At 42.2% G+C, this 27672-nt stretch overlaps 1 protein-coding gene across 5 annotated transcripts in view; it reads right to left on the bottom strand.

Annotated features, from left to right (window-relative positions):
• Positions 1-27672, bottom strand: part of PTPRG (protein tyrosine phosphatase receptor type G) — a 618498-nt gene that overhangs the window by 272745 nt on the left and 318081 nt on the right. For all 5 annotated transcript variants that reach the window (XM_048858998.2, XM_075130209.1, XM_075130210.1 and 2 more), the window contains exons 3-4: positions 12412-12591; positions 2518-2666 (exon numbers count right to left, since the gene is read on the bottom strand). In XM_048858998.2, coding sequence (XP_048714955.1) covers positions 2518-2666; positions 12412-12591 — 329 coding nt within the window. The remainder of the gene's footprint in view (positions 1-2517; positions 2667-12411; positions 12592-27672) is intronic.

Raw genomic sequence — 27672 nt, 5'->3', positions numbered from 1 at the left:
AGGTTCAGAGATCACTTGCTTTCAACTGCTTTGACATTAGAACTGTGCCAGACTTGGAATACAAAGTGCCCCTGAGTATTCCACAGATAACTGACCTGTGTCTATGGGCTTAGATCAGTGGGGTCATCATTGTATGATTCCCCCCTAACCCCCCCCCCCGCCGCCCTTTTCACAGCTGTCCTAGAAATACTACCTCTAGAGCACAGCATAGTATTTCTGGCAAGAAACTCCAAGCATAAGGCAGTCAGAGTTGCAGCAGGCACTTGCAGGCTGAACTGAAATTAGCATGACACCAAAACGGTTCCATCCTGTAAAAACTTACCTAGGTACTTCTTCAAAGTGCCTACTCCTGCATTAGGAATACTGGTGTTAGAATGGGCATGTAGCATTGAGCCCGCAGAGCCAAACCTGAACGCTCCTGAGCTCCCATTAAAATCAATGGGGCCTCTTTGGCTGAGGTTTTAGTGAAGAAGCATTGCAGCGAACGTGTGCAGAGAGCATTTGCAAAAGGGGCTCAGGCACGATCCCCACAGATCAGGCCCCAACTTTTTTAATTTGCTTCCTTTCAAGAGATACCGAAGGAAGAATGTGAGTTCTGTGCTACTACAGTGCAGCCTAAAAAGAGCAGGAGTTCAGAAGTCCGTGTTGTAACACTGAATAAAGTCTGGTTTTTAAATCAGATTTTAATTGCACTTTAATTTTAATTTAAAATTAAACCGTTTTGAAAAAAAGCCGACTGCTTTTTGGCAAACATTCAGAAATAAGCACAACCTAAATGCAGAAGCTCTCAGGTTTGGGCCATGAGGGCTCAACCCTGCATACACATTCTCACACAAGTGCTCCTGATGGGCGAACAGACACCTTAAAGAAGTAAGTAGGGTTTTGCTTTTAAAGCAGAATAAATAAGTATTCTAACCAATGCAAAAAGAAACCAGGAATACACTTTTCTATTTAAAACAAAAGGAAATTATTTTCTATATATCGCTTCTTTCAAAGCAAAATACCTTTTCAGTCTTCAAATGAGCATGGAATAATTTTGACAGCATGGGAAAAGGAATTACAACACCTGACACAAATGAGGGGTTGCACAGTGTCCTACCATCTCCACTTCCCACAACTTCAAAAGGCGAGTGGCCTGGCACCAGAACTTCACATGTTCTTTCTTCCACAATAAAAAAACTCTCTCCTCCATGCATCCGATGAAGTGAGCTGTAGCTCACGAAAGCTCATGCTGAAATAAATTGGTTAGTCTCTAAGGTGCCGCAAGTACTCCTTTTCTTTTTGCGAATACAGACTAACACAGCTGCTACTCTGAAACCTCTCCTCCTTGTGAATACCAGCATTGCCAAATGAGAGAGAGATGGCAACATGTGTTGAAATACATGTGTTGCCAGTTTATTATCATCATCACATGAGGTCCTAGAGGCTGCAACAGAGATCGAGTCCCTATCATGTGAGGTGCTGTCCAAACACATAGTAAAAGACACTCCCTTTCTCAAAGAGCTTACAGCCTCCATAGGCAAGACAGACAAACGGTGGGAGAAAAGAAGGACTTCTATCCATAGTCTCCAGATGGGAAAATGAGGTAGAAAGATTCAAGAGGAGATTGTCAGAGGCACAAATGTTTGCGTTTCCAAAACTCTCCCCCAAATCACACAGGAGGAGCCTGGGAATGAGCCAAGGTCTCCTAAAATTTCAGCCCAACACCTCATCCGCAAGGCCATCTTTCCTGTCTATACACAAGCATTCAGCATAAGTCCATTGTTTGCAGACAAGATTCACAGCCATGTTACACATCTTTAATGTATACTGCAACGAAGAGTTTATCCAATACAATGGCTTGTATGTAGTGCCTTCCATCAGAGATCATTAGTTATATGTCGCGGTAGAAAACCTACAGTCCATACTGCAAACTATCAGCAAAGTTTAGTGACAAGGCAAATAAATGACATTTATTATTCATTGTGTGTATTACCATAGTGCGTAGGAGCCCCAGTCATGCCCAGAGCTCCGTGGCAGCAAAAACACGAAAGCAAAAGGCAGTGCCTGCCCCGGAGATCTCACAATATAAACATGAGACAGGAGATAAGTGGATACAGAGAAACGGGAACACAGGGAAACAAAAAAACTATTGATGACGGATAGCAGTCCCAGCCTGCCAGCTGCGTAACCATTGTTTGCTGCAGGCATCATGGCAAAGGAGAGCTGTAAGGAGGATTTGAAGGAGTACAACGAGGTGGGTCTGCAGATGTTTACAAATTGCTCCTCTCGTGCGTAAAAAGTGGCCTGGGAGAAAGCACAAAGGTGCTTGTTTGAAAATGTAACAAGTGGGTGATGAGGGCTGGCACCATTAGCCGAGCAGCGGCGGGAGCACATGCGAGATGACAGGCAATCAGCCGTGAAGGACCTGAAAACGGGACATGTCAACGGATGGAACATTGCAGTGCTCCTGATGCCTCTCACACTACTGCAATCCATTCTTCTGCAAGGACATAAACATTTTCTCTTTCCACTCACCTCAACAGGGAATCTCTTGCCATTGATGCTGTGCTCAGAGCCAGCGGATCCATTGCTCTGACCCCAATGAAATTCCACTTTTTCTGCTTTGAATCTACCTGGCAGCCCAGCACCGCTGATGAAATAATCGTCCTTCAGAAGGATAGCGACTGCACACACAAGACAAAGAGAGGGACAAGATTTTGAGTGTATTTTTGCGATAGTGTTTATGATGATTGATGCACAGTTGCTGGTTACAGTGGCTTTCTTTTTCTATCCATATGCAAATCCATGAGGATAGGAAAAGCACTAATACGAGCAATGCAGGTGAATTAGGGAGAGATCAATCCCATGGAAACAATGGGAGATTACTAAAATTTCTCCATAATCTCAGAGAAAACCTCCTAACTGTAAGAACAGTAGGACAATGGCGGTTTCCAATAGGAGGCTGGATAGCCATCTATGTTGGATGGCATCTTGGCAGAGGGTTAAACTAGATGATGCTTGCAGTCCCTTCTAGCCCTATGGTTGTATGACTCTATAATGCCCTCAAAAACATGAGCAAAGAGGAACCTTCTTATCTTATCTATCAAAACAATTACTACAGTACCCTTCACACAGCTGTCTGACTCCCCACGCCTCAGCCCTGCTCCACCTGAACTCTCCTGATGGGTGAGGAGGGGCTCCGCTCCACCAGTGGGACTTACAGAAATGGACTGATGGGGAAGCAAAGCTGTCATGTGAACAAGGATCTTCCTCCCTCGCCATCCATAAGTAATCCAACCCCCTCGTTCCCTACACTGGGCCCAGGGCAGGAGAAATCCTACAGTTCTTCCAGAGGGGGAGAAATGGGACCCATGGATGGAGGAGGACCCACAGATGGAGGAAACAGATTTTCTAGGTGGGGCATATTTGCAGCTGGCATCTTCCTCCAATCTGTCCTGGGAGGAGGTATCTTCACCCCAATACACCTGTCTTATCCCTGCCAACCATGTGATTCTGCCCTAGGGTAGCCAGAAGAGATTAGCATTATACTGCCATTCTGAAGGGGATTCCCCACTGCAGTATGGCCTTCATCACACAGAGGCATCAGGGACACGATTCAGGCCTATATTTTCCATCTATGGGCTTTATACAAGCAAACAACGTAACCCTGTGTATAACTTCAAGCATGTGAGTAATCTCACTGCAGACAATAGGCTTATTTACATAAAGTTATGCACATGCTTAAGGGCTTTGCTGGGTCTGGACTATGGTGCAGGAGGACTCTATTTCAAACTTGCCTTCTGAGGCACTGTGTTAAGAGTTTATTTCTCTAGCAAGGGAGTCTGCTTTCATTAAAAAGCAATTAGCTGCATTAAGGCACAGAGATAAAAGGATGGTGTCTGCCTGGAACGATCAAAGGGCACTTTGCATGAAATGCCATTCTTTAGAATTCAAAGGGAGGGTCATCAGAACTTTCCACTTTCCAGGTGTGCAATCAACACAACCGTGGAGCTGAGTGTATCTGTTGGAGGAGTGTTTGAGACACAACATAACCTTGCAGGACAGGCAGACACAACCTCAGCGAGCCTCCCCTAAACGCCTCCTCCAAACTGCGCTCCCCTATCTCAGGGTCTGTCCACCCAAGGAAAGCTCTTCACCAGCAGTAGCCTACTTGAGAGTGACCACAGCGGTGAAGACAGCGCAAAAGAACCTGGGTATGTACTCAGCTTGTTAGCCTGCTCTAAAGCCCTTGCCGTGCTGACTTCACTGCTAATGTTACCTGCACTAGCTGGGTTCAAGCTAGCTCGAGTAGGCTACACCGTGCAGAGCTTTTGTTTGCTGTGTAGACAGACCCTCAGATGAACTAAATTTGGCCCCTCCACACCTCCATCTCCCCCCTTTACATTCACTTTCCTTAACCCCTCTCCTGTTTAATTCTTTATTGGTTCTTACACTGTGCTCCCCTCTGTGGTATCTGAGCACCTCCCAGTAGTGCCTCAGGCAATGCAAGTCATGTCTGTTACATGTGCCCTCACCATTAATGTACTGTTTAAAGTAAGGGCTAAATATTTAACTTCCATAGTCATTTGTATTTGACATAGCAGTAGCAGTCAGAGGCCCTAACAGAGAGCAGGGTCCCATTGTGTTAGGCACTGCATGTATACTTAGTCCCGACCCCGGTGAACTTATAATGAAAGGTTGGAGATAGGAAGTATTATTATGTCCATTTTATAGTTGGGGAACTGACACACAGAGAGATTAAGTGACTTGGCCCAAGTTCCCAGAAGAAGTCTGGAGAACTGAGAATTAACTCCAGGTCTCCCAAACCCCTGTCTGTTGTTTTAACTACAAGATCATCTTTCATTTCTATTCCTCCCCTTTTTAGGAGATACAGGGGACCAAGTGAAAGTTTCTTACAAAAATTCCCCTTACAAAACCCCTGTTTAACAATAAAAGGGATTTTTTTTATCTATTTATAATAGTTTTTATCCCAAAGTAGTTCTCCTAAAAGTAGCTAGGGAGCAGCACCTACTGCGTTTGGAACCTCAGGATGAAAAGTTTCCATGAAAAACACAGCCAACGAGTATTCAGGCATTCTTAATCAAACTGTGTCATCACAACAGACGCAGATGAACTCAAATCATATAAATCCATGTTTATTATGTGCCAATGGAAAAGTTTTACTCAGTGCCGAAAAACAAACAGGATAGTTATGAAATAATGTGAAATGGAAATCATACAGGCTAGAATCTCTCCTGTACTGAAGCTGTGTTCAGCAGAGGAGCAGGTGCAGGTATGTGAGGGAGCTAGTTACACTTCCCTGATTTCCAGTGTCAGATCTAGCCCTGATGCAATTACAGCAGCCCAGCAGCACCTCTAAAGTTGCACCACTGATATAGTGGAGCTCTGTTCCTTATTCTCCTGACACATCCCTCTCAATTTGTCCAGGTGGCTTGGGGAAGTATACGGGGCAGGAACTAGCTGCAGCCTCTACTGGTACAAGCAGGGAGTTCACCTGCAACAGGGGAAATTCGCTGCTCACCACCTACAGACTATTTGCACCAAATCTGGCCCTCCATCTTTATTCTAAATTATGCCCATTAAATCAAAGAAGTGACTGAAAGCACCACACCTTTCTTCCTCCCTGAAACATCTCACTTGCTTTTTAAAATACTGCAGACTGTATTCAATCGGTTATAAATCCCACACATAAAATTGCACATGATGAGGAATCCGAGAAAGCAGATTCAAGTGCATCTGTTACAATGCACAGTGGGGATTTCGGTTGCATCTTATAAATATTTGATAGTATCTAAATCATTTATGGCTCTGTCAGGGGTCATTTTACTTGTTTTAGATGAATAATTAAAAGGATAATTAGGAGGACGTACAATCTGAAATGTTCATCTAATTGTTCGTTTTACAGTATTTCTTACTACTCGGTGTCATAGGACATGTGCACTCCACCATCTCCCTGCCTCAGCAGCACTCTGTTACGGCCAACAGATTTTCCTGAATGTAAACTATTTCTAGCATTATCCAGAACCACAATATTCAAGTACCACAGTATGAGACTTCTTGACATTTTGTCTTTACACAATGATTTAGCCAGGGAACACAGTAGAAAAATCAGCCCATTGAAAGTCATTTCAAAGTAGGCAGGCCATTCGTCCAGCTTTAAGCCAAACAGTCCTGTTTTTCAAGGTGTGTCCCCTGTTCCACACTGAGACAAAACTGGACTTGGAGCGTGACTTCACACATGCAGGTATGTGAGGTCATGTGGGGAGAGGCGGGCAGAGGGGGGTCACACAGACGGGGGGGTGGGCCCATACTGTTTCTGGAAGGACTGGAATGTCCAGTATTCTGGGGGTGAGTGGCCACCCTATTTCAAAGTACAGTATTGCTAATATCCAGACTTAGATTTAAAAATACTAGGGAATGCAGAGCTAAGGCTGCAGACATCTGGACTGACAACTGTACGTAACATACCCTTTCTTATGAAGATTGCAGGGATCTCAGAACACCGTATACAATTCCATCAAAAAATTGCAACATTAAGAGAATGTTAAGGTTGCATGTTTAAAGGAGACAAGAGTTAGGAAATGCTAACATTGAAGTGGAGTTCCCTAGGGTTTTTTGGTTTTCAAAGAAGATAATAGAAAAACCAGAATTACAGAATGTGGAGTTACTGGACTTACACATCACCAAAATCCCCTTCTCAATAGTTCACAGGATGGCTCCCTCAACCTACAAGCCTTAGGAGATGTGTGGCTTTTACCATGCAAGGTGTATTATGAATTCGTTTACTCTCTGCTGCAAATTTAGCTGCACACTGAATGCTTGGTGCATCCTACCTTCTCTCTGAACGCTGCTATGAAGGGTTGAAAGAGCATGCCAACAGTACTATGCATACATAAGCATGGTTTTCAGTGGGTTTAATCTGACCAATTTTCACTGGAACATGAAGGGCAGTTCTCCCAATTCAGACTATTTCCACATCAATTTTCAACTCTCTTTCTCGAGGTAGTTTGTGACCAGAACAATCAAAAATAGAATTTTTCCATGAAGAGGAAAATGTATTTTTTCTACTCTCCTGATGCTCTGAAACCCGTGGATTGTTTTTGCTCATGCAACCCACTGGTCAGGATGTGCTGTATAGTTTCCCTCTCCTGATCCACAGAAAACAGGGGTCTGTTACAACATACAGCTGCCAAAGCCAGCTCTTTAGTTCAAGCTGTAGAGGCTCGTAATTTCAATGCCAGAAATTACTTGTTCATTCCCCACTGTGTCAGCCAAAAAGGTGACCCTGGCATGTTAAAACTAATGAACAAAAACACCCTTCTTGCAATTATATTTGGTAAGTTCCATTCCAAAAGGGAAGAAATTTGTCAAGTTCTAAGTGACTAGGGGTTAGAATAGCAATGTTTATCAGCAATAGTAGGAGGTGCTGCTCCCACTGGAAAACCTAGGAACAACAGAACATACATTAAAAATATTCAGCCTTAGGGCTGGTCTGCATTTCATGGTTTTAGCAGCATAGCTATCTCAGTAAAAGCCATAGTGTAAAACAGTGATACTGGTATAACTGTGCTGACAGTTATGCCAGTCAGGGAAACCGGCCTCAATTATACAAGATACGCACTATTATACTGCATCCACACTACAGAGTTTTGCCCTACCACTATAACTAAATCCTCCTAAAGTAGACAAGGCCTTAACTGAATTTATTTGCATATTCACATTGAAGTCCTGCTTTCTTATGGGTTACCATACGGTTCTTTATCTCCTAGGGCAAACCCAGTACTGCAGAGCTCACACAGCAACTGTAGCCACATGCATTTCAAATGTAACTTTTTAGTACATAAAAAGTAATTTCTTTCCTTTTTAAGGAAAATATTTTAGTAATGTATCAGCAAAACCAATATCTGAGTCAGGTGTTTCCTGGCAGTTAGAGTGTCTAGGCTAAGAGCAACAAGGAGTCTGGTGGCACCTTAAAGACTAACAGATTTATTTGGGCATAAGTTTATGCCCAAATAAATCTGTTAGTCTTTAAGGTGCCACTGGACTCCTTGTTGTTTTTGTGGATACAGACTAACACGGCTGCCCCCTGATACTAGGCTAAGAGCCTTTGACTTTGCCTTGGAACCTCACCTCCTCCACCCAGAGTATAAACTGCTAAGAAATGCCCTGCTTGTGTCACTATTGCTTAAATAGACATTTAGTTGATTGACTGTGTCAGTATGTAATATAAAGGTCTTATGGGGCCAGCTGGTTCCATGATTCTTGTGCCAAAAAGCATAGCAATTGACTACAAAATCTGCCACTACCTTCTACCTATCCTACTTGGTTTGCTGCTGCACCACACTTCCAATTCAGAATTCCTCCCAGCAAAAACATCCTGCAAACCCAGGGAATGGGGTGGGGCCTGAGAAAATACGGGAGGAGCGACTGGTGCTCAGGCAGCATGTTGACAGACTCAGCACAATGCCTTAGAATAGACATCAAAGCTAAAAAGACTGTGTGCACACCTCTGAGAAAAGGACATACGGTACTACATAAAAGGGACAGCTGATCACTGATGTTCTGAGAGGTGTTAGCCTGCCAGCAAAAATCCACACCCCAGTGTGAACAATTCAAACATAGTAGCAGTGTCAAGTCTGGTGCCTTTAAAGAAACCAGACTGCTCAGGACAAGCAGGGCTCTTCAGCCTTGGTAGGCAGCCCGCCTGGGAGCAGGAATCCCAAATTCAAACCAGGGGTGCCATGCCCCTCAGATCAGATAATCATCCTTGTGCGACAATAACAGTGGCTGATGGAGAGGGGATGGCCACCACCTACATTACTGTGCAGGAAACACGGAGGACAATTCCTGCCCATGCGTTGTGCTTACTGTTCATTGTGGTGGGACTCTATGGCACTTTGCAATATGTGTGAAAAGCACACAGAGCATGTGAGGAAAGGCATGGCCTTCATTTCTGCCCACAAGAAACTTGGAAAAACTCCCTGCATATTCCTGTTCCTGCTACACATGCAGCTAGGCAGCTATCAGCGTCTTCCCTCACACACTATCCAGCGTTCGGTTTTTCTTTCTGTTTCTAGCGATACCAGTTGCTGGTTACTACAAACATTTTTCCTCCGCAAAGCTGGAGGGCAGGGAAGGTAACATACAAGGTATATTTAAGTAGTAAGCTATTGTAGACCTCAGCCCTTCCAGAATCATTTTGCTACAAAGAGGACACATAGCTCAGAGTATCGAAGAAGGTACAAACATTTCTGACTGTAGGAGAAAACTGTACACATTCACTTTTATTGATTTTTTTTAAATGTACCCAAAGGACAAAGGACACATTTCCATTTTAAGAGGAAAACTACATTCTTCCCCTTTCTTTTTTTTAATTATGAAACAACAGTCATCGAGGAGGTATGGGCTAAAGATTGAAGCAGAGGACTGGAAATTGGGAGATGCCACAGACTTTTTATATGATGTTGGGCAAGTCATTTAACCCTTCAGTTTCAGTGAAGTGGGATGCTGCTACTTATCTACCTCAAAATGACAAGGGGAGGCTAAATGATTGACATTTGCAACAACATTAACAACAATAATATTTGCAGTTGTCATTTGCATCTGGAGACTCCTAGACGAGAGACACAATAGAATTGTAGAATATCAGGGTTGGAAGGGACCTCAGGAGGTCATCCAGTCCAACTCCCTGCTCAAAGCAGGACCCATCCCCAATTAAATCATCCCAGCCAGGGCTTTGTCAAGCCTGACCTTAAAAACCTCTAAGGAAGGAGATTCTACCACCTCCCTAGGTAACGCATTACAGTGTTTCACCACCCTCCTAGTGAAAAAGTTTTTCCTAATATCCAACCTAAACCTCCCCCACTGCAACTTGAGACCATTACTCCTTGTTCTGTCATCTGCTACCACTGAGAACAGTCTAGAGCCATCCTCTTTGGAACCCCCTTTCAGGTAGTTGAAAGCAGCTATCAAATCCCCCCTCATTCTTCTCTTCCACAGACTAAACATCCCCAGTTCCCTCAGCCTCTCCTCATAACTCATGTGTTCCAGTCCCCTAATCATTTTTGTTGCCCTCCGCTGGACTCTTTCCAATTTTTCCACATCCTTCTTGTAGTATGGGGCCCAAAACTGGACACAGTACTCCAGATGAGACCTCACCAGTGTCGAAAAGAGGGGAACGATCACATCCATCGATCTGCTGACAATGCCCCTACTTATACAGCCCAAAATGCCATTGGCCTTCTGGGCAACAAGGGCACACTGTTGACTCATATCCAGCTTCTCGACTATTGTAACCCCTAGGTCCTTTTGTGCAGAACTGCTGCCTAGCCATTCGGTCCCTAGTCTGTAGCGGTGCATGGGATTCTTCCGTCCTAAGTGCAGGACCCTGCACTTATCCTTATTGAACCTCATCAGATTTCTTTTGGCCCAATCCTCCAATTTGTCTAGGTCCCTCTGTATCCTATCGCTACCCTCCAGCGTATCTACCTCTCCTCCCAATTCAGTGTCATCTGCAAACTTGCTGAGGGTGCAATCCACACCATCCTCCAGATCATTTATGAAGATATTGAACAAAACCGGCCCCAGGACCGACCCTTGGGACACTCGACTTGATACCGGCTGCCAACTAGACATGGAGCCATTGATCACTACCTGTTGAGCCCGACAATCTAGCCAGCTTTCTATCCACCTTATAGTCCATTCATCCAGCCCATACTTCTTTAACTTGCTGGCTAGGACACTGTTTGAGACAGTAGAATCAGAACCAGAAGTTATTTTCTCCTCCAATCCATACCAGACAAATTTTAATAACACTTGTCAAAGACTGTATTTGGTGTCCTACCTCAGATTGCTCTCACCACTGGTTTGATACGCTACCTCCCCGCTGGGGCCTGATTCTGCACCTTCCGCTCCCTTCAACTTCACCTCTTAGGACAGGGCCTTACTGGCAGATGTATCCGAAACACCTCTCACCTCTGGCCATCCAGAGTTCGTGTGTGAACACAGCACCGCCATGGCATTGTCTACCTGATGCTTTCTAGAATGGTTTATCTTTCCATTCTTTTGCTGGTTTCCTTCAAATGTCATAGTAATATTCTTACAAAGAATCTGATTGATTAGATACAGTCCTATTTTTGATACTTCAGGTACTTGTATGGTTTCTACCACCATCTGCGTATCCGAGTGCCTCCCAATCTTCAATGTATTTATCCTCACAACACCTCTCTGTGGCAGGGCAGGGCTATTATCCCTGTTTTACAGATGGGGAACTGAGGCACTGGGAGGCTAAGTGACTTGCCTAGGGTCACATAGGAAGTCTGTGGCAGAGGAGAGAAATGAACCACATTTTCCTACAAACCCAGCTGGCACCCTAGCCACTGGACCCTTCATTAACTAGAGGAAGTCTCAAAATCTCTATGTAGGCCAAAGGATTCTGAATTCAATAAATGAGGCAAAATGGATCTGTGGCTAGTATCTAGGGCTCTAATTCAAAGCCCAATGAATTCAGTGGAAGTACTCCGAGTCTGTGCTACAACCCCCTGAGGTATGACATCTACTGCATATGTGAGCAGACCCTTAACTAGAGAAACATGATATAAAGTACTTCAGAGACACATGTTGAATATTAACAAGGATTTAAAAATAGATTTAATAAATAAAATTGAATTAATTATAGATTTAATTCAATTACCTAAAAATTCTTGACCTTGACAACTGAGGAGGCAGACCTTATGATTTCTGCTTTTCACAATTTCAGTATTCAAGTGCAAGCAAATGCAAATAACTTTGTAGATAAATTAACCTTGACCTTTAGGTGAACCATTGAATTTTTGGTACAAATAAGCAACGTCTTCAGACTGTTCTTTTATAAAACAATTATAAAAAAGGGCCAGAAGAGAAGTGCAGTTACAGTGCAGTATTCGGGGCTGTAATAGTATCCACAAGATATTAATCACTACTACATCACTTTGCCCATCTATTGCCCTTTCTGCGTGAGAACCTCCTAACTCCTAGTCTTTTCTTTTATTCACAAGAATACCTTTGAGCCTTGCATTTTGGCACTCTTCACTACTGGATGCTATAGCCTCCCTTAGCGGGTAATTCAAGGTTACACCTTCTAACTCTCACACAGAGAGTTACAGGTCTTTACTGTGATATTCATTTGGCTGCCAAGAAAATGGTTTATACGGGGGATGAACTTAAAAAACTGTTAAAAACTGATCTACTGCACTAATTCTGCACAGAATGCAGAGATAGCGGCCTGGCAACTTATATTGGGAAGTTCTCACGTTAGGATTAAACAGAACAATGGGATGTCTTTGTGGGTTTGTTTGTTTTTTAAATTTATGGCTTGAGTTATTAATTGATTGAAGGCAGGCTTACGGAGACCAACAGGAAAGAACATACCAGTTTTCCCAGTGTTTTTCATCCATGTCTTGTTAGAGGATTCGTTGTCAAAACCATCAAGCTGTAATTCTTGATATTCATCTCCCACACGTGCCTGATGGTCTATGATGTTTACTGGAGACTGGTGAGTGCCTCCACAGTCCACACTTGAAGTAACCCAGTGCTCAGGACCATAAGTACCTGTTAAAAGAAAAGACCAACAACTTATTGTTCTGATGGGCCAACAGTTACAAGACTATCCTTAAGTAAGGCAGCAAGCATTTTAGTTCCCAAGGTAACTACACTGCTGCTACATTTCCTGCATGCAACCTACGAAGAGACTGAAATCCATTAACTTTATACAGTGCTCAAATTTTGCTTCTTGCAATAAGCAACAATACTGTCATTTTAAATTGCCCTTCTATAAAATTATCTGCAATTCACCAACCCTTTCATGACCGACTTATGAGTCAGTATGATGTTACAGGAACTTTCAAATAGCTAGAGAAAGAGTAGGAAGTTATGTAGCTTACCTGTTTGCATTAGATAATTAATATACTAATAAGGCATTAACTCTAGTTTGTGTGACAGGTTAAGATAATACGACCTTAAATAACTGCTATTTTATTTGAGGTTCTAAAAGCAGGCAACGGGGGGAGAACTTCATTTAAATCAACTGAGAAATTAAGTGTGAACAAACTTGGGTAGTACAAAAAATAAACTACAGGAAGGAGAAATGGTAGAGGAGAGTAACAGCACAGAACTGTCTTCTACCATTTGTCCTTTTTCATGCTTTTATTTTTCTCACTACTCAAATTTGTTTTCACATAATTTCTCAGCTGATTAAATTACTCTTCCAAATCTCCCCCCAAAGTCAAATAGTAGCAGTGTGATGCACCATGGATAGATCAGCAGTGTCTTGCATACATATCCGTACACCTTGCACAGCAGTGTTTGCTTGATATAGGATAGCTAGCCAACCACAGAAACAGTGCCAGGAACTGACACTTCTCCATCCTCTCTCCCCCCATTTTTATTTTTATACAGCAGGAAGGGGATTTTTAAAGTTTGTAAAGTGAGATAATTACCTGAAAGGGGGTTCCAAAGAGGATGGAGCTTGGCTATTCTCAGGGGTGGCAGATGACAGAACAAGGAGCAATGGTCTCAAGGTGCAGTGGGGGGAGGTCTAGGTTGGATATTAGGAAACACTATTTCACTAGGAGGGTGGTGAAGCACTGGAATGGGTTACCCTAGGGAGGTGGTGGAATCTCCATCCTTAGAGGTTTTTAAGGCCCAGCTTGAAAAGCCCTGGTGGGATGATTTAGTTGGTGTTGGTCCTGCTTTGAACAGTGAGCTGGACTAGATGACCTCCTGAGGTCTCTTTCAACCCTAATCTTTTATGATGGGCAGCGATGCAACACCATGCTTTTGAGTGTCTCTAGACTTCCGACTGTCAGAAGCTGGGTCTGGACAACTGGGGATGGTCCTGTTGTGATGTCCCAGGTCTTGAACCCAGGCCTGGGAGTCCCCAGCCAGCTGCCACAGCCTGGCATCCATCATTTTCAGCTTATACTCTTAGTAAAAGCCACTTTAAATGAATTCCCAATTAAAGGGAACTCAATTATTAAATCCTAAACATGTTCTGTTTCTAGAGGGACTTTCCTTATCAAAAGTGTTCTAATGCATAACTGTTTTGTGGCGTATTAGTTGGCTACTTAGATAGCCTACAAGCAAGTTTGCATTAAAATGACAATGAAATTTGTGTTACATTTCAAAAGGCCCAGTAGTGCAGATAACTCTCAAGCTATCACGTGTTGGTATTGTTACAAATTCAGACAAAGATCTGGATTTCCAAAGTGTTCACCATGGGCCTAACAGTCCTTCCACTGAAGACAATGGGAGTTATACCACTCAAATAGGAATTAGTAGCTTTTGAAAACCCCACCGTCTCCCGCAGGGCTGCAATGCAGTGCCCCCTGCTGGGCCAAGCTTGGCACTGCAGGCACTTGCTGCCTCAGTTCACCTGTTGTGGTAGCCCACAGTGTAAGCTCAGTATCAGTCTTTGAAGAGTCAAACAGTAACAAACTCAGAATTTGACGGGCTGCTCCTACAAACAAACAAACATACATCAAAGGCAAGTACTTGAAGCTAAGGCCCTGGGATTCTGGGCTAGTTCTGAGGCACCCCTCCTCTGCCACAGTCTCACTTAGTGCTCTTGAGAAGAAGCATGTAGGCCGTCTTAACTGGCCTTCTGGATCCCAATTTGTCACTGTCTCCTCCTGGCCCTTCTTGGCCTCTGGAGGATTGTGTCTTGTTGGTAGCTTGGCCTGAGCGGGTTGTCCCTGAGCAGGCGGGTGTCAGATTGCCAATGCCTCCAGCTGGGGGCAAAGAAGGCCTGAGAGATCGCATTGCACCCACCCACAATGCTTTGGTGACCATTGCAATCAGTGGGAGATTTGCCTGAATAAGGACTGTAGGGTTGTTCCTTTATGGACATTTGCAAGGCACATACCTTTTCAAAAATCAGAACGGTTGACTAATTTGCAGAGAAAATGTCTTGTTAATTTGATTTGACATATGAGTAAAATTTTCCAAAGTGCCTAAGTGACTCAGCAAAACTAAGTCCCATTTTTAAAAGTGACTTAGGCACTTTGGAGCATAAGTCCCATCGACTTTCAATGAGATTTATGCTTCTAAGGCCTAGATGCTCACAGATATTTAGGTCCCTAACTCCCCTGGGAACCTAAGTCACAACTGAAAGCAGGATTTGGGTTCCTAAATCGTCTACAGGATTTTAAAAATTTTACCCTCTCTGTATTGCTTTAATAATTGATAATCTCCTTCTAGACAATTACCAGCTCCCTTTGGATCTAAATCTAGGATTTACTAATGGAAGTGCAGCTGCATCTTTATGTAGTAGTATTATTGTTATATGCATAAAATGCTTCCATACTGGTGCTGAATTATTAAAAAAAAAAAGTAATGCAATAACACACTGAGCAATTCAAACCCACAACTGAAAGCTGTGCTGTGGTTGAGAGTCCTGCCATTGCATATTACTGTCACAAGGCTAAGTTTAAGACTTGCTATTTAGAATCACCATGGGATTTTTTTAAATTGGGGATTTTTCATTAATTTTCTTTCAGAACTTTTTGAAACGCTCTAGTTCCACTAACTGACCGTTTTCACTGCATGCAAGCGTGGCATGCAAATTGCTACACACAATATGATCGGCACTATAATGGCAGCAATTGTTGATAGTGAGAAATGTAGGGCCAGATCCCACCGTTGGTGTAAAGCAGCATAGTCCCATTGATTTCAATGGAGCTATGCCAAGTTTTAGCAGCTGAGGTTGACCCCCATACCATTTTTACAGAACAGTTTGAAAAGACAATAAAGGGGACACATTTTTCTTTTAGATTTTGAGAATCGGGGTAAATAAATAATACTTCACACTCAGGAAAAATTAGCTTAACACCCTGTAAAAATGTAATCAAGAGGTTAGCCCACACAGATTTATTTATACGCTCATAACCATCAAAAGGTTTAAGTGTAACAGCTTGCTTTTTTCCATGTACATTCAAGTGGAGTTTTAATTGAAACTGATCTTCCACTACAGATTTCAAATTAATTCTTCTTCTAAGTGTCTCATGCTCCAGACACCCTTGCCTTGCAAAAAACCTACATCATTAGTGGAGGAAACAGAACACTTTCTAAGCTCGCAGGTATTGATTACCTATTCCCTACATCAAAGCACAATTGCCATTCTGCACTGTATAAATCTCTTTGGTGTTAGACACTTTATAAAGTACTGAGAATGATATCATTAATCATTCGCAGTTGCACCTGTCCTGCTATATTGAATTCTTTGTTTTTTAGAACTTTAAATAAATGCTTTTAAATAAAAACATGACACTAAATAAAGATTGCATTTAACTTAAACCTAGTAAAAAAAAAATCCCTGCATCTTGCGTGTGACATTTACTGGTCTGAAACAGAGAAACGTAAAACTATTTGCATTTCATTTGATCAGCAACAAGCATCGCCATTTTAATCAAGTAAAATTTGGGTTGAATTTGTATTGGGCTTTTAATGGCTGACAAATAATTCAGTGTTCAAAACTTGACACACTGGAAGCCCTCCTCTACTCACAAACAATACAAGCTTCCCCAGGAAACTCCAGGAATACATGTGAATTATAATAAAATGTCAACCACCCCTGTCCTTGAGTTCTAGTGTCAGAAGGAATATCTGCAGAGAAATATTATAGACCTGCACGGCGGTGACCTTCAGCATCATTAGTTATTAATGTTAGTACCCATTCTGTGCTAAGCACTTTCCAAGCACTCAAGGAGAATGCCCCTGCTCTGAGGAGCTCTCCATCTAACCTGAATAAGCCTTTACACTATATTGTGCTAATAAGTCCAATGAGCAACACACTACAAACATAACAGAGTAATGGCATGTGCTATGGTACAAGGGCTGCATTAACCCCCAGGCTAATGAAACAGGGGGTCAAGGGGAGTAGGAACAAGAGGATCAGGATTGGGTAACTGTTCACATAGGAGGTAGATGGGTCACCATTGGGTGAGGTGGGGGGACAGGAATCAAGAACAGAGACTTGCATGGTTTCACCCCATTTATTTTGCATCATTGGGAAGGCTTCCCGCTCTTACGAGTCATTGTACTGAGAGTTTCCCACTGAGGCCTGCATTCTCTGACTGACTGCCTTATAGACAGAGTTGTCAAGCCTTCCGGCCCTGTTTTCCTCTCCTGAGCTGACCTTCAAAACAGACCAGCTACCTGTGGAAGGCCCAGGAACTCCAAGATTTGAAATTCCTCCCATGCAGAGTGGTTTTCCACCTCCTGCCGCTGGATAGCTGTAATCGGGATCCTGTGGTGGTTAGTACTCTCTCTGACAGCTCAAGAGTTTGCTGAGCTATAGAGGTTTACAGATCTTCCATGGGCCAGCAGCCTCAGAATCTAATTTTGCATGATTGGTCTCCAGTGACTTGACCACACTCCTATTGAAGTTAATGGCAAAACTCCTGTTGACTTTAGTGGTATGGGCTCAGAGCCTAGGTCAGTAATCTTAGGAGTGCAACCATCTTTCATCATATGAATTCAGGCATCTTAAGCAACACGTAACAGTCAGGGTTTCTTTCATTTATGCTCATCAGAAACTACTTGTCGCTTCCTAGCTAGGTTCCATAATGAACATCAAGTTTTCCTCAGGAAGAGGAAATATTCCTCGTTCAACCAGAAGCTCTAAAATCTTTTCTTATGCTAAAATTTTCTGTCAGCTACTGGAGGATTTTTATTAATAGTCTTTTAATATATAAGCTGTTCTTTAAATAGAATCCAAAATTACCTTGTTTTTCTTCCTGCTACTGTACATCCCAAATAATGACTATGCTTCACTAATGAAAAACCATTAAAAATAATGAATTCAGCCAAAATCTAATTAAAGCTGATATAAACTTTCATGGATTTTTTTACTCAGTCAAATGTATTTATTTTTCCTTCATTAAACTATTGTTTAAAAATATAACTTTTTAAAGCTGCATTTATATTCCAACTTTGAAATTTCCCTCATTTCCATTAACTTTCCAATTACCGGCTCAGTTATCTTTATGTAAAGTTGTGGTCTTCATAAATTTCTTTACATAACAACACACTTAAAATTTGACACGTGGTTTGGTGGATGTTCACCAATTACAAGTTATCTTATGCTGATCATTCATTTACAAGTTGAAAATAAAGATAGAATATGACATTTATTTTTCTAGATCTCACTTTCCTTGCACTTAGACATTAGTCATCTCACTCTGAGTCCCGGATCTGGCACACAATGGGCCAATTTTTGATCCCACTTACACAACAATCTCAGTTAGAGCACTCAACTGCCTTGACTCCTAACACATCCTTCATTTCCAATAGCAAATGGGAGTGACATTTGCAAAGTGACCTAACATTTCTATAATTAGGCTTCAGCAACAGCCTAACTGAGGCTCAATTACTTTGAGCACATGGTAGGGATACCTATCCCATCCCTGCAGGATACCACTCATCAGTAACAGTACAGACCAGGAGTGATAGTATATGAAACATACAGCTGTACAAGGCAGATATCAACAGAACCATCAAAAACTGGTGGTGGGGGTAGATATGTACCTCTCATTCCTCCTAACCTGCCCTTCTTTTCATTGACCCATATCCAGCCAGCTCTATTGCTCAACTAGTTTGTCTGGCTTTTCAGAGCAGAGAAAAAACAAATCTGGACTGTCATCATATGAAGGCACAATCTACAAGAATTAGCACGCCCAGATTGTGTGCAAACGGTCAGGTTCCTGTTCTCGCTGGGCTGGAGGCAGGCTGCTAGTGGCATTTGGCATTGGGTAGTCCTCCTACGAGGTTTAAGCCTGCTTAAACAACAACTAGAGGGAGTACAAATTTCAGAAATGCATTGGTGATTAAGGAGACTATTAAGAGCCTAAGTCAATAGGATCTAGGCTCCTACATGATTTAGGTACTTTTGAAAATAGGACCATTGGTGTGTGAAGGCATGATAGCTTCCAATCCAAGTGAGGTTAGCAGGGAAGAATCCCATGTCTCTTTTAGTGTCAACACCAAACCAACTATTAGGGATTGATGGGAAGAACCAGTCTCTCAACAAAAAAAGCTGTTTACCAGCTCATGGCTGCGTGTCAGCAGCATACTCAGACTCAAGGCTGTCGCAGGGACAGAAGTAAGTAAGGACTCTTGCTAGTCTGGCAGGGCAAGGAATAAAGAGGCACTGCTCCTTCCCATAAACTTGCAGATATGATCTGCCCAAGGACACTAACAGTTTTGTTGAACAAGGCTGCTGGCTTAAATCACCAAAGCTCCACATCAGCGCCCTTGCCATAATTCTCCTGTCCCAGCAAGTACCAGCTCTCTTTATGAAATATGATTCAGAATCTTACCTACTATCAAGTAAACTTTGCACCCTCCTATAACCTTGAGGAATAATGAAGAAGTTGGTGCCAATTCTAAATTCCACGGTTACACTTTCTACTTAGAGGTTGGGATTTTTAAAAGGGCATAAGTGAGTTAGGCCCCCAAATACCACTGAAATCAATGGGAGCTGCAGACTTTTAAGTTCCTTTGGAAATCCCAGTCTTAACACTTCACTGGGAGAAAGGGTTCAAACATACTACTTGACTACATAATTCAAGACTTCCCCATAAATGTAGCAATTTAAAAGCCCTTGTGATGCTAAGGTTAGGAAAGCACCTAAAGAAGGAGGCGCTCAAATTGAAAGGGTTAAATCAGGAGATAGGACCAGCTGATTCACAGCACCCTGAGTCTCTCCACTGAAGAAGGTATAGAGGAAAGCAGTCAAGATGAATCCGGAAGATGGCATTTAGACATTAGGCAAGAAAGAACACTTTGAGTGACTGACTTATCTCTTGCTAAGTAATTTGTCATGAGACTGCAGGGGTAAAAAGTATAAAAATCCCTGGAAGCCTTGATACAATCAGTGGCATCTTTCAGAGGCCTTTCCATCACAGAAGAAGCAGTTGAGTTGTTTGAATTATTATACTGGTAGAGAAATTGCTGAAATTATCCTGTGTTATTCTAAAAAGAATGTATCGAGCTCCAAAAGATGGAGAAACAGAGGGAAGTAGTTAGAGATCACAATGCTGGTTTGAACAAAGATCCAAGGATTTCCTACCCTGAGGGGAAAAGGGCTTTTCATTTTATTATTCTCTGTCATCACTCTGTTTAACATGAGAGGCTCACGCTTGCAGAAAATTCCAATTACTGCTTGAAAAATGAGAGACCTAATACCAAGAGCAAGATGCTGGAGAGTTGCACTCAGAGGCCTAAACAAGGTTATAAGCATCATCTTTTTGGTTTTGCAAGCTCAGTACACATAGGGGCTCATGGAGAGCAAGAACAACAAACAATTGATGGCAGTTCTTTGAGAATAACAGAACTGAAGGAAACATCTACCAAGGACAAGATCCACTGAGAGGTATTTGCAATTGCAGTCCTTGGCATGTGAACTCTAGCAGGGTCCTTCATAATCAAAAGGTTGCTGGGTAACAGAGTAAGAAGGTTTGGACTGGTGAACAGACAAACTTGAAGTATTAATCTTTTAACAATTGTTAGCCAATCACAATGTTAATAATCATAACTATTTATTCCCAGCATACCTAGAGGGAATGTCTAAATATTTTCTTTTTTAACAGAAAAGCATGCCTAAAAAAAGATTTATTCTGTCAGTGATTTATCACTTCCGCCATGTTTAATCACATAAGTAAGAGATTTGCAAAAATAAGAGCCTCAAGCCACGCTCCTAGAAGCATGTTTCCCTGTGTTGTTTGAAACTTTTAAACCTCAAGCCAGAGTGATTCACCTCTGAAATGTTAATCTAAAATTTGTATTTTCTCTGTCATAGTTGCGAAGAATTATTGTTGTTACATTCTTTAATGACAACCTTAAATTGTTTCACAATTGCTTTTGGCAGAAAACTTGCTAACATACATATTTTCTCTTTCCTTGTATTCTCAACACAAATATACATTATAAATATATATATATATATATACATATTACACACGTGATGTGTATATAAGCATATTCACATACATATATAATTTCAAAATTCTAATTTTGTTCTTGAATGTTGTATGAAACTCTCATGAATCTTATATGAAGCTCCGATGGTACTGATCATCTGCCAAGGGCACAAATGTATAATAAATAGCCAACATAAGAAAACATCAAGAACTTAAGACAAATGGTGCAGGAAGCTTGTAGCAAAGTGGAATTACCATCATTAGCAAAACAAGCTTTTTATATAAACATTCTAATATTTAGCATTCATGATCTAAATAATTTACCACTATAAACAGGAAAATGGCATTAGCGTAGGTGGAGTGGATAAATTGCTTTTTTAAAAATAAGGGGAGTGACTGGCATTAAACTGCTGAAAGATATGACTGATGTCTTTGGGAGTTCCTTACCTTTCTGCAATATTTCAGCAATACTTGCATCGTATGTAACATGCAGCACAACAGTATCAATAAAATTAATATGCAGAACTTATGGAGTAGGAGAATAAGTTATTACATAGAATGTGCCTATAGGTAGCCAGTGACTGAGAATACAATTTACATCCTCTATTTTTCATAATTTGCTGCATTTTTAACACATTTTATCTGACATCTCACACAATTCACTGTATAACTGTCTGCCTCTGTGGCCTTTTAAAAACTGCCCATCACTGAGCTGCATTTCATGAATGAGGTGATAATTTACAGTATGAGGAGAAAATACAAGATTAATTTATATGGTGAAAGTATAAATTTACTTCTATGCAAGCTGAGTAAAAAGCCTATAGGAAAAAAGACCAATATGCTTTTTAAAAATATCATATTAGATACATTTTCTTAAAATACGATTACACATAAATCGTAATGAAAATTACTATATAAAGGTGCATTGTGAGTCAGAACAGTGGCTCAGTGATACGGCTTTGCATTGCTGCAGGGAAGACCTAGGTTTAATTGATGAGTTTGGACATGTATTCCTTCAGCAGGTAGCGTAGGGAAGTGCTGCGGAGATAGAATACTGTGTACATGCCAGGTGACAGTGCCTCACATATTGACTACCTAGCAATGATGCCCAGCAGGCTCCAAACAGAGTCCCCCGTTTTGTCCCCTTTCTCCGGAAGGATGATAGCTGTGTTCCCGGGCCTTGAAAGCAAATGTATTAGTATTTGTGTCTCTGTAGTGGCCTAGAAGCCCTGGCCAGAAGACCTCCTTGGGCTAGGCACAGAACAGCAGAGAATAGCGAACAGTTCCTGCCCCAAAGAGTGTAGAGTAGAAGAACACAAGACAAACAGTTACAAAAAACAAATAACCAGTTGGTCCAAAGCTGCCTCCCACCTGAGGCTTTGGGGACTCAAGGTCAGATGATTATGGCCTAAAGAGCAACCGATCCTTATAAAGGCCAAAAAGAGCTTAGCTGAGCTCAGGATCGGCAGGGAGCTTTTATGGTGAGGTCCTGGAGCAGAGGAAGCACGCCGCTATTCGGTGACTCTGGGCAGATTGCCTGGGTAATGAGAACGACAGGGAGTAGAAAGCCTCTTGCAGGAGTCATAGAATCATAGAATCATAGAATATCAGGGTTGGAAGGGACCCCAGAAGGTCATCTAGTCCAACCCCCTGCTCAAAGCAGGACCAATTCCCAGTTAAATCATCCCAGCCAGGGCTTTGTCAAGCCTGACCTTAAAAACCTCTAAGGAAGGAGATTCTACCACCTCCCTAGGTAACGCATTCCAGTGTTTCACCACCCTCCTAGTGAAAAAGTTTTTCCTAATATCCAATCTAAACCTCCCCCACTGCAACTTGAGACCATTACTCCTCGTTCTGTCATCTGCTACCATTGAGAACAGTCTAGAGCCATCCTCTTTGGAACCCCCTTTCAGGTAGTTGAAAGCAGCTATCAAATCCCCCCTCATTCTTCTCTTCTGCAGGCTAAACAATCCCAGCTCCCTCAGCCTCTCCTCATAACTCATGTGTTCCAGTCCCCTAATCATTTTTGTTGCCCTTCGCTGGACTCTCTCCAATTTATCCACATCCTTCTTGAAGTGTGGGGCCCAAAACTGGACACAGTACTCCAGATGAGGCCTCACCAATGTCGAATAGAGGGGAACGATCACGTCCCTTGATCTGCTGGCTATGCCCCTACTTATACATCCCAAAATGCCATTGGCCTTCTTGGCAACAAGGGCACACTGCTGACTCATATCCAGCTTCTCGTCCACTGTCACCCCTAGGTCCTTTTCCGCAGAACTGCTGCCTAGCCATTCGGTCCCTAGTCTGTAGCTGTGCATTGGGTTCTTCCGTCCTAAGTGCAGGACCCTGCACTTATCCTTATTGAACCTCATCAGATTTCTTTTGGCCCAATCCTCCAGTTTGTCTAGGTCTTTCTGTATCCTATCCCTCCCCTCCAGTGTATCTACCACTCCTCCCAGTTTAGTATCATCCGCAAATTTGCTGAGAGTGCAAGCCACACCATCCTCCAGATCATTTATGAAGATATTGAACAAAACCAGCCCCAGGACCGACCCTTGGGGTACTCCACTTGATACCGGCTGCCAACTAGATATGGAGCCATTGATAACTACCCGTTGAGCCCGACAATCTAGCCAGCTTTCTACCCACCTTGTAGTGCATTCATCCAGCCCATACTTCCTTAACTTGCTGACAAGAATACTGTGGGAGACCGTGTCAAAAGCTTTGCTAAAGTCAAGAAACAATACATCCACTGCTTTCCCTTCATCCACAGAACCAGTAATCTCATCATAAAAGGCGATTGGACCAGGAAACTCATCATAAAAGGCGATTGCACCAGGAAACTGGCTGAGAGAGGAGAGGGGGAAAGCCTGTGGGAACTGTGGCCCATGTTGGGCACAGAAACTACTTTATTTTGCCTAAGTTTCTATTTAACCAAGTAATTGCACCCTGAGTCAAGGGCCTGAGACAGATCCTGGTATGGCATTGATCCTTGCTGGGCTGGAGAGCACCTCACTGGCTTGCTGTGATGAGTCAAGTGTGCGGGTAAGAGTAATGAGAGCGGGACCCCGCCCAGTGATTTAACCCTGCCGCTGTCTAGGACTCCTTTCTAGCATTGTGGGCAAGTCACTCAGCTGTAGTGTCTCTCTCTATCTATAAGATGGAGGGATGTTGTGAGGACTGGCTAACATTTTTAGCGATCTGGACCTGAAAAACACTATGTTAGTGCATAGACATAGTCCCCTCATAGGCTTAGTTGCAATCTCTAGATCTGTGCACATAAGGAAAACCAAACACTGTAATGATTTTTTCTAGTGTTGGAACAATAGCTTTGAAAACCTATTTTCTCTAAGGAGCGCACTTAGCAGTCTTGCTCTCAATGATGAAAACTGCTAATGTAAACGATACCTAGCTGTAAATTAATTATTTTCAATACAGGCTGGGCTGTGGGAACAGAAAGTGCTGCAGTTGGCTCCTGGCCAACTTATGAGTAGCCAGTTCGAGCCCTTCCCCTCCCTGGAGCCCCGGCTCTGGGAACTGCACTAAAAAACTTCATTCCAAGAACTTTCTATTTTTATTGAATTTTTGCAGGATGTAGATTAATAAAACATCGATTGAGAGCACAGACCAATCTATAAAGGGAATAAACAGAGGCAGGGAGGAGTTACATCAATATAGCCCTGCTGAAAGCAATGGTGGAATGGGAACCCTCATGATTTCGAAGGAAACCTGCTTTAAAAAAAGAATGATTTTTATCTTTTTGGTGCTTTGGCTTCTTAGCTTTTAAATTTACAAAACCAGAAAAATCAACCATGTAGCAGGTGGGTTAAAAAAAATAAACAAAACAGGAAGATAAAGATCTACTGCTTGTTAAATGTTGGCCTTACCTTGGGCTCTTAATTACCCCTTACTTGTCCTAATCTGACTAATTAAGAGCTGCACCCTACATTTGGCCCTTATTGCTTAACTATATCACAAACAACACTTGTGGATCCTGAATAATTAGTATTTGACAAACCCTGATTCGACAGCAATCCTATTCTTTTAAGTTAGGAACAGTTTTGCCCACCCTATAGACTTAATGTTGTCCCTGTAACAACCAATTATTCAATTCAGCTGTCCCTCTCTTCAATATATGCACATTAAATAGTTCTCAAAAAGGCTTACATGTGATTGCCAGCTTTTAATTAATGATACTAAATGCTCCCTAGACTCACCTATCATTAACATTCAATCTATTTTCCCACTATAAATGTAACAGCCGCAGGAATTAGAATAAGACAACAGCACAATACCCACCTTAGGGCTTTTTTTTTTTTTTAAGGGTTTCTTTAATCTGACATATGTAGGAGATGTAACTGAATCTATATGTGATGTAAGAGAACTGATTTTATAGTTTTATACCTCAGCTGTTTCTCAATTACCATTTTCAAAATGCTACTTTCAATGGCCTAAATTTTCAGCGGTGTTTTTGGGATGCCACCATTTTTGAGTGCCCAAAGTAAGACCCCTAAAAAGGTTGGATTTTCAAACAGTCAGTGCTGAGCACTTTCTGAAACTCAAAGGTCAAGTAAGGTCAGGCACCCATAATCATTAGTCACTTTTGAAAATTTAAGCCAATGTGTTTAAAAAGCTACAAAGGGAGAGCTGGTGGAAATAGCATTTTCAGCAAAATGGAAACTTCCACAGGAAATGTCTGCTTTAGAAACATCTTTCAGGTTGTCATCAAACAAGCTAACAAAATGTAAGTTTTTTAGCAACTAGTGCACCTGTGATCCAGAGCAGTTTGAATCCTGGATAAATTTCCATTTTTGCAACAGCTGCCATCTTGGCCCACACATTGGGGGTTGAATCCAGGTCTTGCCTCAGTGCAGTGGGTGGGACGAGATGACCTATTGAGGTCCCCTTCCACCCTACATTTCTAAGATTTATGACCTTTAGGGCTAAAATACTCATCTCTACAGCTTGGTCTAAGCAGCTGGGGCTGAAACTGGCCTACATCCTGCAGGGGGGGTGTCATAAATATAAAAGGAAGGGTAACCATCTTTCGGTATACAGTGCTATAAAATCCCTCCTGGTCAGAGGCAAAATCCTTTCACCTATAAAGGGTTAAGAAGCTACGGTAACCTCGCTGGCACCTGACCCAAAATGACCAATGGGGGGACAAGATACTTTCAAATCTGGAGGAGGGAAAAAGGCTTTGGTCTGTCTGTGTGATACCTCTGCCGGGAACAGATCAAGGATGCAAGCCCTCCAACTCCTGTAAAGTTAGTAAGTAATCTAGCTAGAAAATGCGTTAGGTTTTCTTTGTTTTGGCTTGTAAATTCGCTGTGCTGGAGGAAATGTGTATTCCTGTTTTTGTGTCTTTTTGTAATTTAAGATTTTGCCTAGAGGGATTCTCTATGTTTTGAATTACTGCCTGTAAGATTATCTTCCATTCTGATATTACAGAGTTGTTCTCTTATCTTTTTTTTTTTTTTGTTCCTCTCATAAAGTTCTGATTTTTAAGAATCTGATTGGGTTTTTTGGGTCTTAAAAATCCAAGGCTGGTTTGTGCTCATCTTGTTTATTCTCAAGCCTCCCCAGGAAAGGGGGGTGTAGGGCTTGGGGGGATATTTTGGGGAAATAGGAACTCCAAGTGGTCCTTTCCCTGTTCTTTGTCTAAATCATTTGGTGGTGGCAGCATACTGTTTAAGGACAAGGCAAAGTTTGTGCCTTGGGAAAGTTTTTAACCTAAGCTGGTAAAAATAAGCTTAGGGGTCTTTCATGCGGGTCCCTACATCTGTACCTCAGAGTTCACAGTGGGGAAGGAACCCTGACAGGGGGAGACTCACGTCTCACAGGCTGACGAGTGAGTAAGATTACTTTTCCCTGTCATGAACTACTAGGAGCTCAGTCGACATCCAACGGGAGCAGAGGTGGTCTGAGCAACCATAAATAGGAGAGAAGGTGTTTGTAAGATAATCTGTCTGCTTAATACTGCTCCACACTATGAAGTATGAAAATCCAATTAGTGCATGAAGAGAATTCCCCTCCATTTGTTTGTTTCATCCACCTGTTGTCTGATCATGTGCATGGACAGTGAGCTCTTTAGGACAGAGACTGTCCTTTTATTAAATACAGTGCCTCAGTGGGGCCCTCATCACCAGCTGGGTTGTCTGGGCACAGCTGTAATACAAATAAATAGCAATAATAATTTTAAAAAACAAATGCTAAATTGATTGTTAAAAACATTACGCTGATAAACTGGAAGCTCAACAACCGGTCAGTAAATCAACAGTTTCACTTGGGGATAAGCAGAAAATAAATAAAGCCCATGATCCACTCTTCTTGGACAAGGTCACCATAGTAAAACTGTCTCTCTTTGCACAGCATTGGTTTTGAAAAGCTGTCCACATGACCCGGTGCTTGAATTAAAACAGAGCTAATGCTTTTTTCTTCTCTTTTAATGAATTTGTTTGAGACTCTTGTCCTCAGTGGTGGGTGAAGTGGTTTCTAAATATAGAGCAGTAAAGTGATTTGGGCTTCCTGTGGATGGAAAGTGTTACATAAATGTAGGGCATTCTCTCAATGTACCACATCCCTCCAGGACATAGGGCATGGGGACCATAAGCACCCGCAGTGTTCACAGGTTTAGTGTTCACACATGGTCTGGGTTTGAGTCTTTCAAGCTACCTTGTCAGCCTAGGCCCACGTCCCATTTTTAGAACCC

Source organism: Caretta caretta, chromosome 7 (assembly GCF_965140235.1).
Source record: "Caretta caretta isolate rCarCar2 chromosome 7, rCarCar1.hap1, whole genome shotgun sequence".
NCBI lineage: Eukaryota > Metazoa > Chordata > Testudines > Cheloniidae > Caretta > Caretta caretta.
This window is presented reverse-complemented; position numbering and strand designations above follow the sequence as displayed.